General features: G+C 40.7%; 3 protein-coding genes across 3 annotated transcripts in view; all 3 read right to left on the bottom strand.

The window, feature by feature from the left end:
* LOC127914382 (uncharacterized) overlaps positions 1 to 14,417 on the bottom strand; it is a 402,938-nt gene that overhangs the window by 63,674 nt on the left and 324,847 nt on the right. The window lies entirely within an intron of this gene.
* LOC118365116 (gastrula zinc finger protein XlCGF17.1-like) overlaps positions 1 to 14,417 on the bottom strand; it is a 148,289-nt gene that overhangs the window by 59,075 nt on the left and 74,797 nt on the right. The window lies entirely within an intron of this gene.
* The window catches only part of LOC118365103 (zinc finger protein 664-like), a 37,843-nt gene that overhangs the window by 3,473 nt on the left and 19,953 nt on the right, over positions 1 to 14,417 (bottom strand). The window contains exon 1 of the mRNA XM_052490233.1: positions 9,317 to 9,889. Coding sequence (XP_052346193.1) covers positions 9,317 to 9,641 — 325 coding nt within the window. The 5' untranslated portion in view covers positions 9,642 to 9,889. Of the gene's footprint in view, positions 1 to 9,316 lie in introns of the transcript that reaches the window.

The raw sequence follows: 14,417 nt of genomic DNA, 5'->3' as shown, positions 1-14,417 counted from the left end.
ACAAGTCCATGCTAGGTAAAGCTCCGCCTTATCTCAGTTCACTGGTCATGATGGCAACATCCATCCGTAGCACACGCTCCAGCAGGTGTATCTCACTGATCATCCCTAAAGCCAACACCTCATTTGGCCGCCTTTCATTCCAGTACTCTGCTGCCTGTGACTGGAACGAATTGCAAAAATCGCTGAAGTTGGAGACTTTTATCTCCCTCTCCAACTTCAAACATCAGCTATCCGAGCAGCTAACCGATCGCTGCAGCTGTACATAGTCTATAGGTAAATAGCTCACCCTTTTTCACCTACCTCATTCCCATACTGTTTTTATACTGTTTTTATTTATTTACTTTTCTGCTCTTTTGCACACCAATATCTCTACCTGTACATGCCCATCTGATCATTTATCACTCCAGTGTTAATCTGCAAAATTGTATTATTCGCCTACCTCCTCATGCCTTTTGCACACATTGTATATAGACTGCCCATTTTTTTTCTACTATGTTATTGACTTTATTGTTTACTCCATGTGTAACTCTGTGTTGTCTGTTCACACTGCTATGCTTTATCTTGGCCAGGTCGCAGTTGCAAATGAGAACTTGTTCTCAACTAGCCTACCTGGTTAAATAAAGGTGAAATAAAATAAATAAAAAAAGCTTAACTTTATGACTATAACTACTGTTCCCTGAAGGAGGGAAACTAGGTACAACTTACTATTAAATCCACAACTTGCTGGACGCCCCGCCTTCCACAGGTGATGAGCGTAAGGCTCGGGTTTATTTCTTCAATTTAATACCGCTCTTCAACGACCCAGGAAGGGGTGGGGCCAATCAGGTTTTGTAATTATTTTCCCTCCTTCAGGGAGCAGTAATTATAGTCATAAAGTTACACTCCCTTTCGGTCAGTCAACTTCGGTACAACATACTATGGGGAAATAAAATCATTCCCCATGCCGACCCAAACGGATACTAAATGAAACGACCCATGGCAGACCACCCAGACCTTACTTCGCAAGATGCGTCAGTTGTCAATTTATTAATTGTCTTGTTTGAAACAATTCGGTCTATGTTGAGTAAGGACACAAACATGATTACCCACAGAGAAGTAGGACTAGTCTATCTGGCCTGCGCGCAAATGTAGACCTATAAATGTGCCCATTTGAGGATGTCTGGTAGTATTTCTGATTGTCTTAACGCTGCACCACTAATGAGTTGTGGAGGTTCTCAAAGCAAATTTTTCTTCACCTCAAACAGCAAGTAAACAAAGTCTAATCAAAATCAATTGCGAATGACAATAGTAAAAGATTTCCAGCTCTTACCCTTTCGATAACCACTCGGCATGAAAGGGAAACATGTAATGCTCTGATCCAGTGGAAATGTCATAAAATACCTGATTACTTCTTATCGTTTGCACAAATAGCCGCAAGCTTGTTATCCGAGTTTCCTGACCCAGTTGATAGTTGATACAATGTTTCAAATTGGTTGAAGACAGACCATTTGAAGCCAATGTGATTTCTAGGATATTTATTTTTATCAGGATATTTTCTACCTGCAGGATGCAATGTTTTTATTTGTTGGCTTTATGTAGGCTATTTTTTTTACATAGTTGGCAATGGCAATAAAAGTTACTTTTAGATTTCTATACTTTTCATTTAGATTTAGATAGATTAATCACAGACAATAATTTTGAGATGCTATTATAAATTAAATTAAACTGTTCCAGAAAAATGTGCAAATGAAAATCTTAACTGGCACACAGGTTAGCAGAAATGGTAAATAATAAATTGGCACTCCAACTGGAAAAGGTTGCAGACTAATGGTGTTGTCTATTAGTCTATTAGTCTATTACTGCAAACTTCATGAGCAGAACGGCAGAATTTACGAAGTCCAGCAGCGGAGGGGGGACTCCCTCTGGTGGGGTTATGTTGACGACCGGCTCCCTCTGGTGGGGTTATGTTGACGACCGGCTCCCTCTGGTGGGGTTATGTTGACGACCGGCTCCCTCTGGTGGGGTTATGTTGACGACCGGCTCCCTCTGGTGGGGTTATGTTGACGACCGGCTCCCTCTGGTGGGGTTATGTTGACGACCGGCTCCCTCTGGTGGGGTTATGTTGACGACCGGCTCCCTCTGGTGGGGTTATGTTGACGACCGGCTCCCTCTGGTGGGGTTATGTTGACGACCGGCTCCCTCTGGTGGGGTTATGTTGACGACCGGCTCCCTCTGGTGGGGTTATGTTGACGACCGGCTCCCTCTGGTGGGGTTATGTTGACGACCGGCTCCCTCTGGTGGGGTTATGTTGACGACCGGCTCCCTATAGTTATGACTTAGAGTCATTTGTGTGTCTTAATTATTTAATCAAACAGAATGCTTAACTTCACTAGGGTAGAGGGCAGCATTCGGAATTTTGGATGAAAAGCATGCCTAAATGAAACTGCCTGCTAATCAGGCCGAGAAGTTAGGATATGCATATAATCAGTAGATTTGGATAGAAAACACACAAGTTTCCAAAACTGTTAAAATAATGTCTGTGAGTATAACAGAACAGATATGGCAGGCGAAAACCCGAGGAAAATCCATCCAGGAAGTACTATTATTTTGAAAGGCTGTTTTTCCATTGAAAGCCTATCCACCATACAAAGACGTAGGACCCAGTTCACGATCGCTATGGCTTCTTCTACATGTGGCCAGTCTTTAGGCATTGTTTCAGGCCTTTACTCTGAAAAATGAGGGAGATACAGCATTTTCAATGAGTGAACAGCGGATAGTTCCAGCCATGAGCCAAGTGCGTGATTTGGAGCCCGCATTTCTTGTTTACCTTTTCTTTTGACAAAGCTTTTGTCCGGATTAAATATTATAAAATATTTATGACAAAAACAACCTGAGGATTGATTTTAAACATCGTTTGACATGTTTCTACAAACTTTTATTGTACTTTTTAAAACTATTTGTCTGATGTTGAGAGCGTGCATTGTGCCTTTTGATTACTGAACTAAACGCACCAACAAAACTGAGGTTTTTGGGCATAAAAGGGACATTATCGAACAAAACAAACATTTATTGTCTAACATGAAGACCTGGGAGTGCCACCAGATGAAGATCAAAGGTAAGTGACTAATTTCAACACTGTTTCTGACTTTTGTGACACCTCTCCTTGGTTGGAAAATGGCTATATGGTTCTCTGTGGCTAGGCACTGACCTAACATAATCGCATGGTGTGCTTTCGTCGTAAAGCCTTTTTGAAATCTGACACAGCTGCTGGATTAACAAGACGTTTATCTTTAATCCTATGTATAAAACTTGTATTTTCATCAATGTTTATGATGAGTATTTCTGTAATTTGATTTTGCTCTTTTCACCGGATGTTTGTTTGAGACAATGATTACTGTACATAAACGCGCCAATTTCAACTGGGGTTTTTGGACATAAAGAGGGACATTATCAAACAAAAGACACATTTATATTGTAACATGAAGTCTTGTGAGTGCCATCTGATGAAGATCATCAAAGGTTAGTGATTAATTTAATAGCTATTTCTGACTTTTGTGAGCCCTCTCCTTGGCTGGAAAATGGCTGGTTTTCTGTGACTAGGCGCTGACCTAACATAGTCAGATGGTGTGCTTTCACCGTAAAGCCTTTTTGAAATCATAAACTTCTTGCAAATCCAACCACAGTGAATCTTTAAAATGATGTGTAATACTTGTATGTTTGAGGAATTTTAATTATGGGATTTCTGTTGTTTTGAATTTGCCGCCCTGCAATTTCACTTGCTGTTGTCGAGGTGGGACGCTACCGTCCCACTGGTGCCAGACAGGTTAAAGCATCAGACAAGTTCAGTACGTATATTTGATTTTATAAAAACACATGGGGCGATTGGTAGAGAGAACAGATGACTCTTGGTTGACCAAGATGTATTTGTTAGAGACAGCACTAGAACATGATTTTGGGACTCCCAGGTGGTGCAGAGGACACGGGATCTCAGGGCTTGAGGAACCACATCAGACACCCTGGATCAAATCCAGGTTTTATTACAACCGACCGTGATTGGGAGTCCCATAGGGCGGCGCACAATTGGCCCAGCGTCGTCCGGGGTAGGCAGTCATTGTAAATAAGAATTTGTTCTAAACTGACTTGCTTAGTTAAATAAAGTTTACATTTAAATAAATACAAAAATGTTGTTTCATACAAATCCTTCAAGGCAACAACTTTGAGAAGGGATTAAAGCAAATGTTTCAAACCAATTCATGAATGTAATTGAATCTAGGTATGTCTTGCCTTTAATGTAAGGCCATGAAAAAAAAAATGGTTGAATATTATACAATGACTTATCAACAGCTCTAATAATTTGCCTCCATGGGAAATCTTCACTGGCAATTCTAGAATATATATATAGCCTAGAAACCTGGTTAAACTATCATTATGACATCATGGATGAATTCTAGAATATACTATATAGCCTAGAAACCTGGTCAAACTATCATTATGACATCATGGATGGCCAGTCCTTGTATTCATAGTGTAGTGAATTTGACCTCTCAGCTTCCCTATCAAATCTAAAAATCTCAAATAGAAAACCGAAGAAAATTAACAATAATGACAAATGGTTTGATGAAGAATGCAAAAATCTAAGAAAGAAATTGAGAAACCTGTCCAACCAAAAACATAGAGACCCGGAAAACCTGAGTCTACGCCTTCACTATGGTGAATCACTAAAACAATACAGAAATACACTACGGAAAAAGAAGGAACAGCATGTCAGAAATCAGCTCAATGTAATTGAAGAATCCATAGAATCTAACCACTTCTGGGAAAATTGGAAAACACTAAACAAACAACAACACGAAGAATTATCTATCCAAAATGGAGATGTATGGGTAAACCACTTCTCCAATCTTTTTGGTTCTATAACAAAGAATAAAGAGCAAAAACATATACATGATCAAATACAGATCTTAGAATCAACTATTAAAGACTACCAGAACCCACTGGATTCTCCAATTACATTGAATGAGTTACAGGACAAAATAAAAACCCTCCAACCCAAAAAGGCCTGTGGTGTCAATGGTATCCTCAATGAAATGATCAAATATACAGACAACAAATTCCAATTGGCTATACTAAAACTCTTTAACATCATACTTAGCTCTGGCATCTTCCCCAATATTTGGAACCAAGGACTGATCACCCCAATCCACAAAAGTGGAGACAAATTTGACCCCAATAACTACAGTGGAATATGTGTCAACAGTAACCTTGGGAAAATCCTCTGCATTATTATTAACAGCAGACTCGTACATTTCCTCAATGAAAACAATGTACTGAGCAAATGTCAAATTGGCTTTTTACCAAATTACCGTACAACAGACCATGTATTCACCCTGCACACCCCAATTGACAACCAAACAAACCAAAACAAAGGCAAAGTCTTCTAATGCTTTGATGATTTCAAAAACGCCTTCGACTCAATCTGGCATGAGGGTCTGCTATACAAACTGATGGAAAGTGGTGTTGGGGGTAAAACATATGACATTATAAAATCCATGTACACAAACAAGAAGTGTGCGGTTAAAATTGGCAAAAAACACACATTTCTTCACATAGGGTCGTGGGGTTAGACAGGGATGCAGCTTAAGCCCCACCCTCTTCAACATATATATCAACGAATTGGCACGGGCACTAGAAAAGTCTGCAGCACCCGGCCTCCCCCTGCTAGAATCCGAAGTCAAATGTCTGCTGTTTGCTGATGATCTGGTGCTTCTGTCACCAACCAAGGAGGGCCTACAGCAGCACCTAGATCTTATGCACAGATTCTGTCAGACCTGGGCCCTGACAGTAAATCTCAGTAAGACCAAAATAATGGTGTTCCAAAAAAGGTCCAGTCACTAGGACCACAAATTCAAATTCCATCTAGACACTGTTGCCCTAGAGCACACAAAAAACTATACATACCTTGGCCTAAACATCAGCGCCACAGGTAACTTCCACAAAGCTGTGAACGATCTGAGAGACAAGGCAAGAAGGGCATTCTATGCCATCAAAAGAAACAAATTTCAACATACCAATTAGGATTTGGCTAAAAATACTTGAATCAGTCATAGAGCCCATTACCCTTTATGGTTGTGAGGTCTGGGGTCCGCTCACCAACCAAGACTTCACAAAATGGGACAAACACCAACTTGAGACTCTGCACGCAGAATTCTGCAAAAATATCCTCCGTGTACAACGTAGAACACCAAATAATGCATGCAGAGCAGAATAAGGCCGATACCCACTAATTATCAAAATCCAGAAAAGAGCCATTAAATTCTACAACCACCTAAAAGGAAGCGATTCACAAACCTTCCATAACAAAGCCATCACCTACAGAGAGATGAACCTGGAGAAGAGTCCCCTAAGCAAGCTGGTCCTGGGGCTCTGTTCACAAACACAAACACACCCTACAGAGCCCCAGGACAACAGCACAATTAGACCCAACCAAATCATGAGAAAAAAAAAGATAATTACTTAACACATTGGAAAGAATTAACAAAAAAACACAGCAAACTAGAATGCTATTTGGCCCTACACAGAGAGTACACAGCGGCAGAACACCTGACCACTGTGACTGACCCAAAATTAAGGAAAGCTTTGACTATGTACAGACTCAGTGAGCATAGCCTTGCTATTGAGAAAGGCCGCCGTAGGCAGACATGGCTCTCAAGAGAAGACAGGCTATGTGCTCACTGCCCACAAAATGAGGTGGAAACTGAGCTGCACTTCTTAAACCTCCTGCCCAATGTATGACCATATTAGAGATACATATTTCCCCCAGATCACACAGATCCACAAAGAATTCGAAAACAAATCGAATTTTGAAAAACTCCCATATCTACTGGGTGAAATTCCACAGTGTGCCATCACAGCAGCAAGATTTGTGACCTGTTGCCACGAGAAAAGGGCAACCAGTGAAGAACAAACACCATTGTAAATACAACCCATATTTATGCTTATTTATTTTATCTTGTGTCCTTTAACTATTTGTACATTGTATATATATATATATATATGACATTTGTAATGTCTTTACTGTTTTGAAACTTCTGTATGTGTAATGTTTACTGTTCATTTTTGTTGTTTTTCACCTTATATATTCACTTTGTATGTTGTCTACCTCACTTGCTTTGGCAATGTTAACACATGTTTCCAATGCCAATAAAGCCCTTGAATTGAATTCAGGGAGTAGCCCTGAGCTGAACTCAAACCTGGGTCCAGCGACTGTCAAGTTAACACCTTATAACTGTTACGCCAAGATGTCTGAACTTCTTGACGAGGTAGGGAGGTGTTGGGTTACGGTTTCTACAATAGCGTTCTCTATGAATGTGAGAGTGGTTACATTTCTCCTTCCCCCATCCCTCAGCTGTTTACCAAACCAAGTCTCTAGGCAGCCATTTTGTTGCTGTTTAAAAAACCCACACAACCCGGCAAACTGCAGTTCAAACTAGAGGTTGACCGATATTGATTTTTCAACGCTGATGCCGATACCGATTATTGGAGGACCAAAAAAGCAGATACCAATTTTTTATTTGTAATAATGACAATTACAACAATACTGAAGGAACACTTATTTTAACTTAATATAATACATCAATAAAATCAATTTAGCGTCAAATAAATAATGAAACATGTTCAATTTGGTTTAAATAATGCAAAAACAAAGTGTTGGAGAAGAAAGTAAAAGTGCAATATGTGCCATGTAAAAAAGCTAACGTTTAAGTTCCTCGCTCAGAACATGAGAACATATGAAAGCTGGTGGTTCCTTTTAACATGAGTCTTCAATATTCCCAGGTAAGATGTTTTAGGTTGTAGTTATTATAGGAATTTAAGGACTATTTCCCTCTATACCATTTTTATTTCATTAACCTTTGACTATTGGATGTTCTTATAGGCACTTTAGTATTGCCTGTGTAACAGTATAGCTTATGTCCCTCTCCTCCCTGGGATTGAACCAGGAACACAACGACAACAGCCACCCTCGAAGCAGCGTTACCTATGCAGAGCAAGGGGAACAACTACTCCAAGTCTCAGAGCGAGTGACGTTTGAAACGCTATTAGCGCATGCTAACTAGTTAGCCATTTCACTTCGGTTACACCAGCCTCATCTCGGGAGTTGATAGGCTTAAAGCCATAAACAGCGCAATGCTTGATGCACAACGAAGAGCTGCTGGCAAAATGCACGAAAGTGCTGTTTGAATGAATGTTTACGCGCCTGCTTCTGCCTACCACCGCTCATTCAGATACTTAGATACTTGTGCGTTCAGTCAGATTATATGCAACGCAGGACACGTTAGATAATTTCTAGTAATATCACTTCTAGTAATATCATCAACCATGTGTAGTTAACTAGTTTAATGCTAGCTAGCAACTTACCTTGGCTTACTGCATTCACATAACAGGCAGGCTCCTTGTGGAATGCAACGGGAGGCAGGTCGTTATAGCATTGGACTAGTTAACTGTAAGGTTGAAAATCTGTTGTCCTGCCCCTGAACGAGGCAGTTAACCCACCGTTCCTATGCCGTCATTGAAAATAAGAATTTGTTCGTAATTGACTTTCCTATTTAAATAAAGATTAAATAAAAGTGTAACAAATATTCGGCCAAATCGGTATCCAAAAATACCGATTTCCGATTGTTATGAAAACTTGAAATTGGGCCTAATTAATCGGCCATTCCGAAAAATCGGTCGACCTCTAGTTCAAACAATAACAAATCTGTCATTCCACCACTGTTTTGGTAATAAGATAATTATGGGGTTGGAGAAATCTAACTACAGAAGGACAGACCTATGGATACAAGGACTGACCATCCATGATATCAACATGATAGTTTTAACCATGTTGAGGCTATATAGTGTTAGTTTACATTGTTTCTAAACATTAGAGTAAAAAAGCTTATTTGGGGATCTGATTGGGTACAACAGTTGAACTAAGCTCATGAAGCATGTGTTATATTCTTCAAGAATCAACGGCTATAAGTAAATAATTTAAAAGTCACAATATTGATGTAGCAATTGCAGATTTCCACTTTAACACCAAACATCAGTTCAACTGCAGAGTTCGTGCCTCTGTTTTTAAGACAATACTTGGTAGTGTTAATAAGGGGACGGTTTCTCAAAACCATCTTATGGCTAAATTCATCGTTAGAATCATTGGATGCCTTAAGATGCGTTTGGGAAACCGGGCCCAGATATCCGTGTTCTACACGTTACAGTGTAGCCATTCGTTCAGAACAACATTAAAGTATAGAACCCCGTTACTGCATATTGGTTCAATGACTGCAGAGACGGTACTTACTGGTGTTAAACAGATCTCCAACCTCCTCTTCCTCCTCCTTTTCCTCTTTCAATGTGACAGTCATGTTCCCCTCCTTCACTCCAAAAACTGCATCCTCCTCTTTCTCCTCTTCTTTTACTGTAACATCCTCCTCTTCTTTCACTCTGAACGAGTATTCCTCTTCTTTCACTGAAACGTCTTTCTCTTCTTCTTTCACGATAACAGCCTCACCCTCTATTTGTTTTTGTACTGTGACATCCTCCTCTTCCTCTTTCACGAGAGTTTCTCTCTCCGTCCAGCCGACCTCCTCATCTTTATCAAGAGGAGAGTGGCTTAGTGAACTCATGGTCGGAGATGTTAGCTAGCTAGCATTAGCGACTAGTCTAGTTCTAAGCTAACTTAGCAAACCAGCTAGCTGACAAACAACGTCAATATATAATTAAATGGGCCAACAAGTACATACGATAGAAGTGTGTTTTCACACACAGCAACTAAAATACACAAAAACCGTGTAAAGAGCGTGAATGTTGTAGCTATGTTTGCTAGAAAGCTACGGAGGTGTCTGACTAGCTGTTGTTGTAGAAGAAGCGTCCCGTCCACTAGAATATACGTCACACTGGCAGCGTCTCCTGAACCTAAAAGACGTACATCGCCATCTGCTGACTGGAGTGGGCAACGCAGCTGAGGAACCAAACGTTTATTTTTCATTTATTTCACAAATGTTTAGTAGTGTATTAAGTCGCTTTTAATTAGTTAGAATTTAAAACAAACTTTACACCCACTACATATTTGCATTGAACCATACTTCTGATATGGATCATTTTGACCCCAGTGGCATATCTTTTATCATAGCCAAAAATGTGGTTTATTCAATTGTTTCAAATTTCCATGACTTTGTCAATCAACTTGTTCTTAATAAATCTAAATAATGGTTTAGTGTTTATGTATCAATATGGACTTTTAACAAATTAAAATCCTTTGGAGTCATTTTGACTCCAGCAAAAAACACCATTGATAAAAAGGACGTTTATTTAAAATCAAAATCGAATAACATTTTATTGGTCGCATACACATATTTAGCAGATGTTATTGCGGGTGTAGAAAAATGCTTGTGGTTCTAGCCATGACAGTGCAGTAATATCTAACAAGTATTATCTAACAATTTCACAACATACACACACATCTATGTATTTGAATCTAGTTTTCACTGTAGACATGATCCATTCCACCAGAGTGGAGGGGCACCTGTATCAGTGGTTTTGACTGGTAGAAAACTCTGCCAGTGGTATACAGTTAAGTATTCAGACCCCTTCACTTTTTACACATTTTGTTACGTTACAGCCTTATTCTAAAATTGAATAATTTCCCCCCCTCAATCTACACACTGTAAGCCATAATGACCAACCAAAAACAACCAAGACCGTTTGCTATGAGACTCGATATTGAGCTCAGATGCATCCTGATTCCATTGATCATCCTTGAGATGTTTCTACAACTTGATTGGAGTCCACTTGTGGTAAATGCAATTGATTGGACATGATTTGGAGGGCACACGCCTGTCTATATAAGGTCTCACAGTTCACAGTGCATGTCAGAGCAAAAACCAAGCTCTGAGACAGGATTGTATCGAGGCACAGATCTGGGGAAGGGTACCAAAAAAATTGTGCAGCATTGAATGTCCCCAAGAACACAGTGGCCTCCATTTTTAAATGAAAGAAGTTTGGAACCACCAAGACTCTTCCTAGAGCTGGCCACCCAGCCAAACTGAGCAATCGGGGGAGAAGGGCATTGATCAGGGAGGTGACCAAGAACCCGATGGTCACTCTGACAGAGCTCCAAAGTTCCTCTGTGGAGATGGGAGAACCTTCCAGAAGAACAACAATAGGTGTGAAAGAGGGGGAGGGAGAGATTACTTTTTCATCGAAAAATGAGAAGGAAGAAGAGGAGGAACCTGGAAAGCAAAGGCCAGCTTTTTCAAACATAAATTTGCATCCTGTAGCTCTAACTCCACCTAGTTTTGGGACACTGTAAAATCCATGGATAATAAGAGCACATCCTCCCAGCTGCCCACTGCACTGAGGCTAGGAAATACTGTCACCACCGATAACTCCATGATAATCGAGAATTTCAACAAGCATTTCTCTACGGCTGGCCATGCTTTCCTCCTGGCTACCCCAACCCCGGCCAACAGCTGCTTTCCTCCTGATAGCTGATGTTCTGAAAGAGTTGCAAAACCTGTACCTGTACAAATAAACTGGGCCAACAGCCCTCTTTCTAAAATGAGCACATTGTTGAAACCCTATTACTAGTCTGTTCAACCTCTCTTTCAGCTACTTCCCCCCTCTTCAAACTGTTACAGACCTATATCCATCCTGCCATGCCTTACTAAAGTCTTCGAAAGCCAAGTTAACAAACAGATCACTGACCATTTTGAATCCCACCGTACCTTCTCTGCTGTGCAATCCGGTTTCCGAGCTGGTCACGGGATGCACCTCAGCCACACTCAAGGTACTAAATGATATCATAATCGCCATCGATAAGAGACAATACTGTGCAACTCTCCTTCCAGACTAATATTAGGCATCTCCAACCCAAATTAAATCTCTGCAGTAGATTGCAACGCCTCCCCCTTTGGCAGTTCTATCTTGACGGAAACCTGGCCAAGGCTTTCGACTCTGTCAATCACTGTATTCTTATCGGCAGACTCAACAGCCGATAAGAACAACCGATCAATCAACAACCGATCGCTGCCCGCACCCGCCTGACTAGCATCCCTACTCTGGACGGTGCTGACTTAGAATACGTGGACAACTACAATACCTCAGTGTCTGGTTAGACTGTAAACTCTCCTTCCAGACTAATATTAGGCATCTCCAACCCAAATTAAATCTAGAATCAGCTTCCTATTTCGCAACAAAGCCTCCTTCACTCACGCTGCCAAACCCCCTCGTAAAACGGACTCTCCTACCGATCCTTGACTTCGGCGATGTCATTTACAAAATAGCCTCCAACACTCTACTCAGCAAACTGGATGCAGTCTATCACAGTGCCATCCGTTTTGTCAATAAAGCCCCATATACCACCCACCACTGCGACCTGTATTCTCTTGTCAGCTGGCCCTCGCTACATATTCGTCGCCAAACCCATTGGCTCCATGTCATCTATTAGTCTCTGCTAGGTAAAGCTCCTCCTTAACTGGGGCGGCAGGGTAGCCTAGTGGTTAGAGCGTTGGGCTAGTAACCGGAAGGTTGCATGTTCAAATCCCCGAGCTGACAAGGTACAAATATGTCGTTCTGCCCCTGAACAGGCAGTTAACCCACTGTTCCTAGGCTGTCATTGAAAATAAGAATTTGTTCTTAACTGACTTGCCTGGTTAAATAAAGGTCAAATAAAAAAACTCAGCTCACTGGTCACCATAGCAACACCCACCTGTAGCATGGCCTCCAGTAGGTATATCTACTGGTCATCCTCAAAGCCAACACCTCCTTTGGCCGCCTTTCCTTCCAGTTCTTTGCTGCCAATGACTGGAACGAATTGCAAAAATCGCTGAAGTTGGAGATAAAAATCTCCCTCACTAACTTTAAGCATCAGCTATCTGAGCAGCTTACCGATCGCTGCAGCTGTACACAGCCCATCTGTAAGTAGCCCATCCAACTGCCTACCTCATCCCCATGTTTTTATTGACCTTTTTTGCTCTTTTGCACACCAGAGTTTTGGTCAATCTGGCCAGCTGAATCAACACCAGAGAACACACACAGGAGAGAAACCTTATACCTGTGATCAGTGTGACGAGATACTTTGATAAAAGATCTCTGATCAAACGTCAGAAAATACATGAAGGAGTTTTAAGGTGTCTACAAGGTGCCTACAGCATTGGGACGTAGTTTCACGCCTATATGTTGAAGAATGAGCGTAAGCGGCTACATTGCGCAAGTGGTTACCTGATGGCTCTCAGAGTGATTCTTGCGTAAAATACAGAAGTAGACATTTTTCCTCTCGGTCCTACTGAAAAACCAATTGTCCCGGTGGATATATTATCGAATAGATATTTGAAAAACACCTTGAGGATTGATTATAAACAACGTTTGCCATGTTTCTGTCGATATTATGGAGCTAACTTGGAATATTTTTCGGGGATTTCGTGACCGCAATTTCCGGCCGATTTCTCAGCCAAACGTGAAGAACAAACTGAGTTATTTCGCCTACAAAAATAATATTTCTGGAAAAAAGGAAAATTTGCTATCTCACTGGGAGTCTCGTGAGTGAAAACATCCGAAGCTCATCAAAGGTAAACGATTTAATTTGATTGCTTTTCTGATTTTCGTGATCAAGTTGCCTACTGCTAGCTGGATATGCTAGGCTATCGATAAACGTACACAAATGCTTGTTTTGCTTTGGCTGTAAAGAATATTTTCAAAATCTGAGATGACAGGATGATTAACAAAAGGCTAAACTGTGTTTCAATATATTTCACTTGTGATTTCATGGAAAGGAATATTTTCTAGTAATATTTATGTCCGTTGCGTTATGATAATTAGTTTCAGATGATGACAACAATCCCGGACACGGGATGGGAGTTACAATATGAGTCTTCAATATTCCCAGGTAAGAAGTTTTAGGTTGTAGTTATTATAGGAATTATAGGACTATTTCCCTCTATACCATTTGTATTTCATTAACCTTTGACTATTGGATGTTCTTATAGGCACTTTAGTATTGCCAGTGTAACAGTACAGCTTCCGTCCCCCTAGTAGCCATTTCACTTCGGTTACACCAGCCTCATCTCGGGAGTTGATAGGCTTGAAGTCATAAACAGCGCAATGCTTGACGCACAACAAAGAGCTGCTGGCAAAACGCACGAAAGTGCTGTTTGAATGAATGTTTACGTACCTGCTTCTGCCTACCACCGCTCAGTCAGATAGTTGTATGCTCAGTCAGATTATATGCAACGCAGGACATGCTAGATAATATCTAGTAATATCATCAACCATGTGTAGTTAACTAGTGATTATGATTGATTGTGTTTTATAAGATAAGTTTAATGCTAGCTAGCAACTTACCTTGGCTTACTGCATTCGTGTAACAGGCAGTCTCCTTGTGGAGTGCAACGAGAGAGAGGCAG

The sequence above is a fragment of the Oncorhynchus keta genome, chromosome 32 (assembly GCF_023373465.1).
Source record: "Oncorhynchus keta strain PuntledgeMale-10-30-2019 chromosome 32, Oket_V2, whole genome shotgun sequence".
NCBI lineage: Eukaryota > Metazoa > Chordata > Actinopteri > Salmoniformes > Salmonidae > Oncorhynchus > Oncorhynchus keta.
The sequence above is the reverse complement of the archived record's forward strand: the minus strand, read 5'-3'. Positions and strand labels throughout refer to the sequence as shown.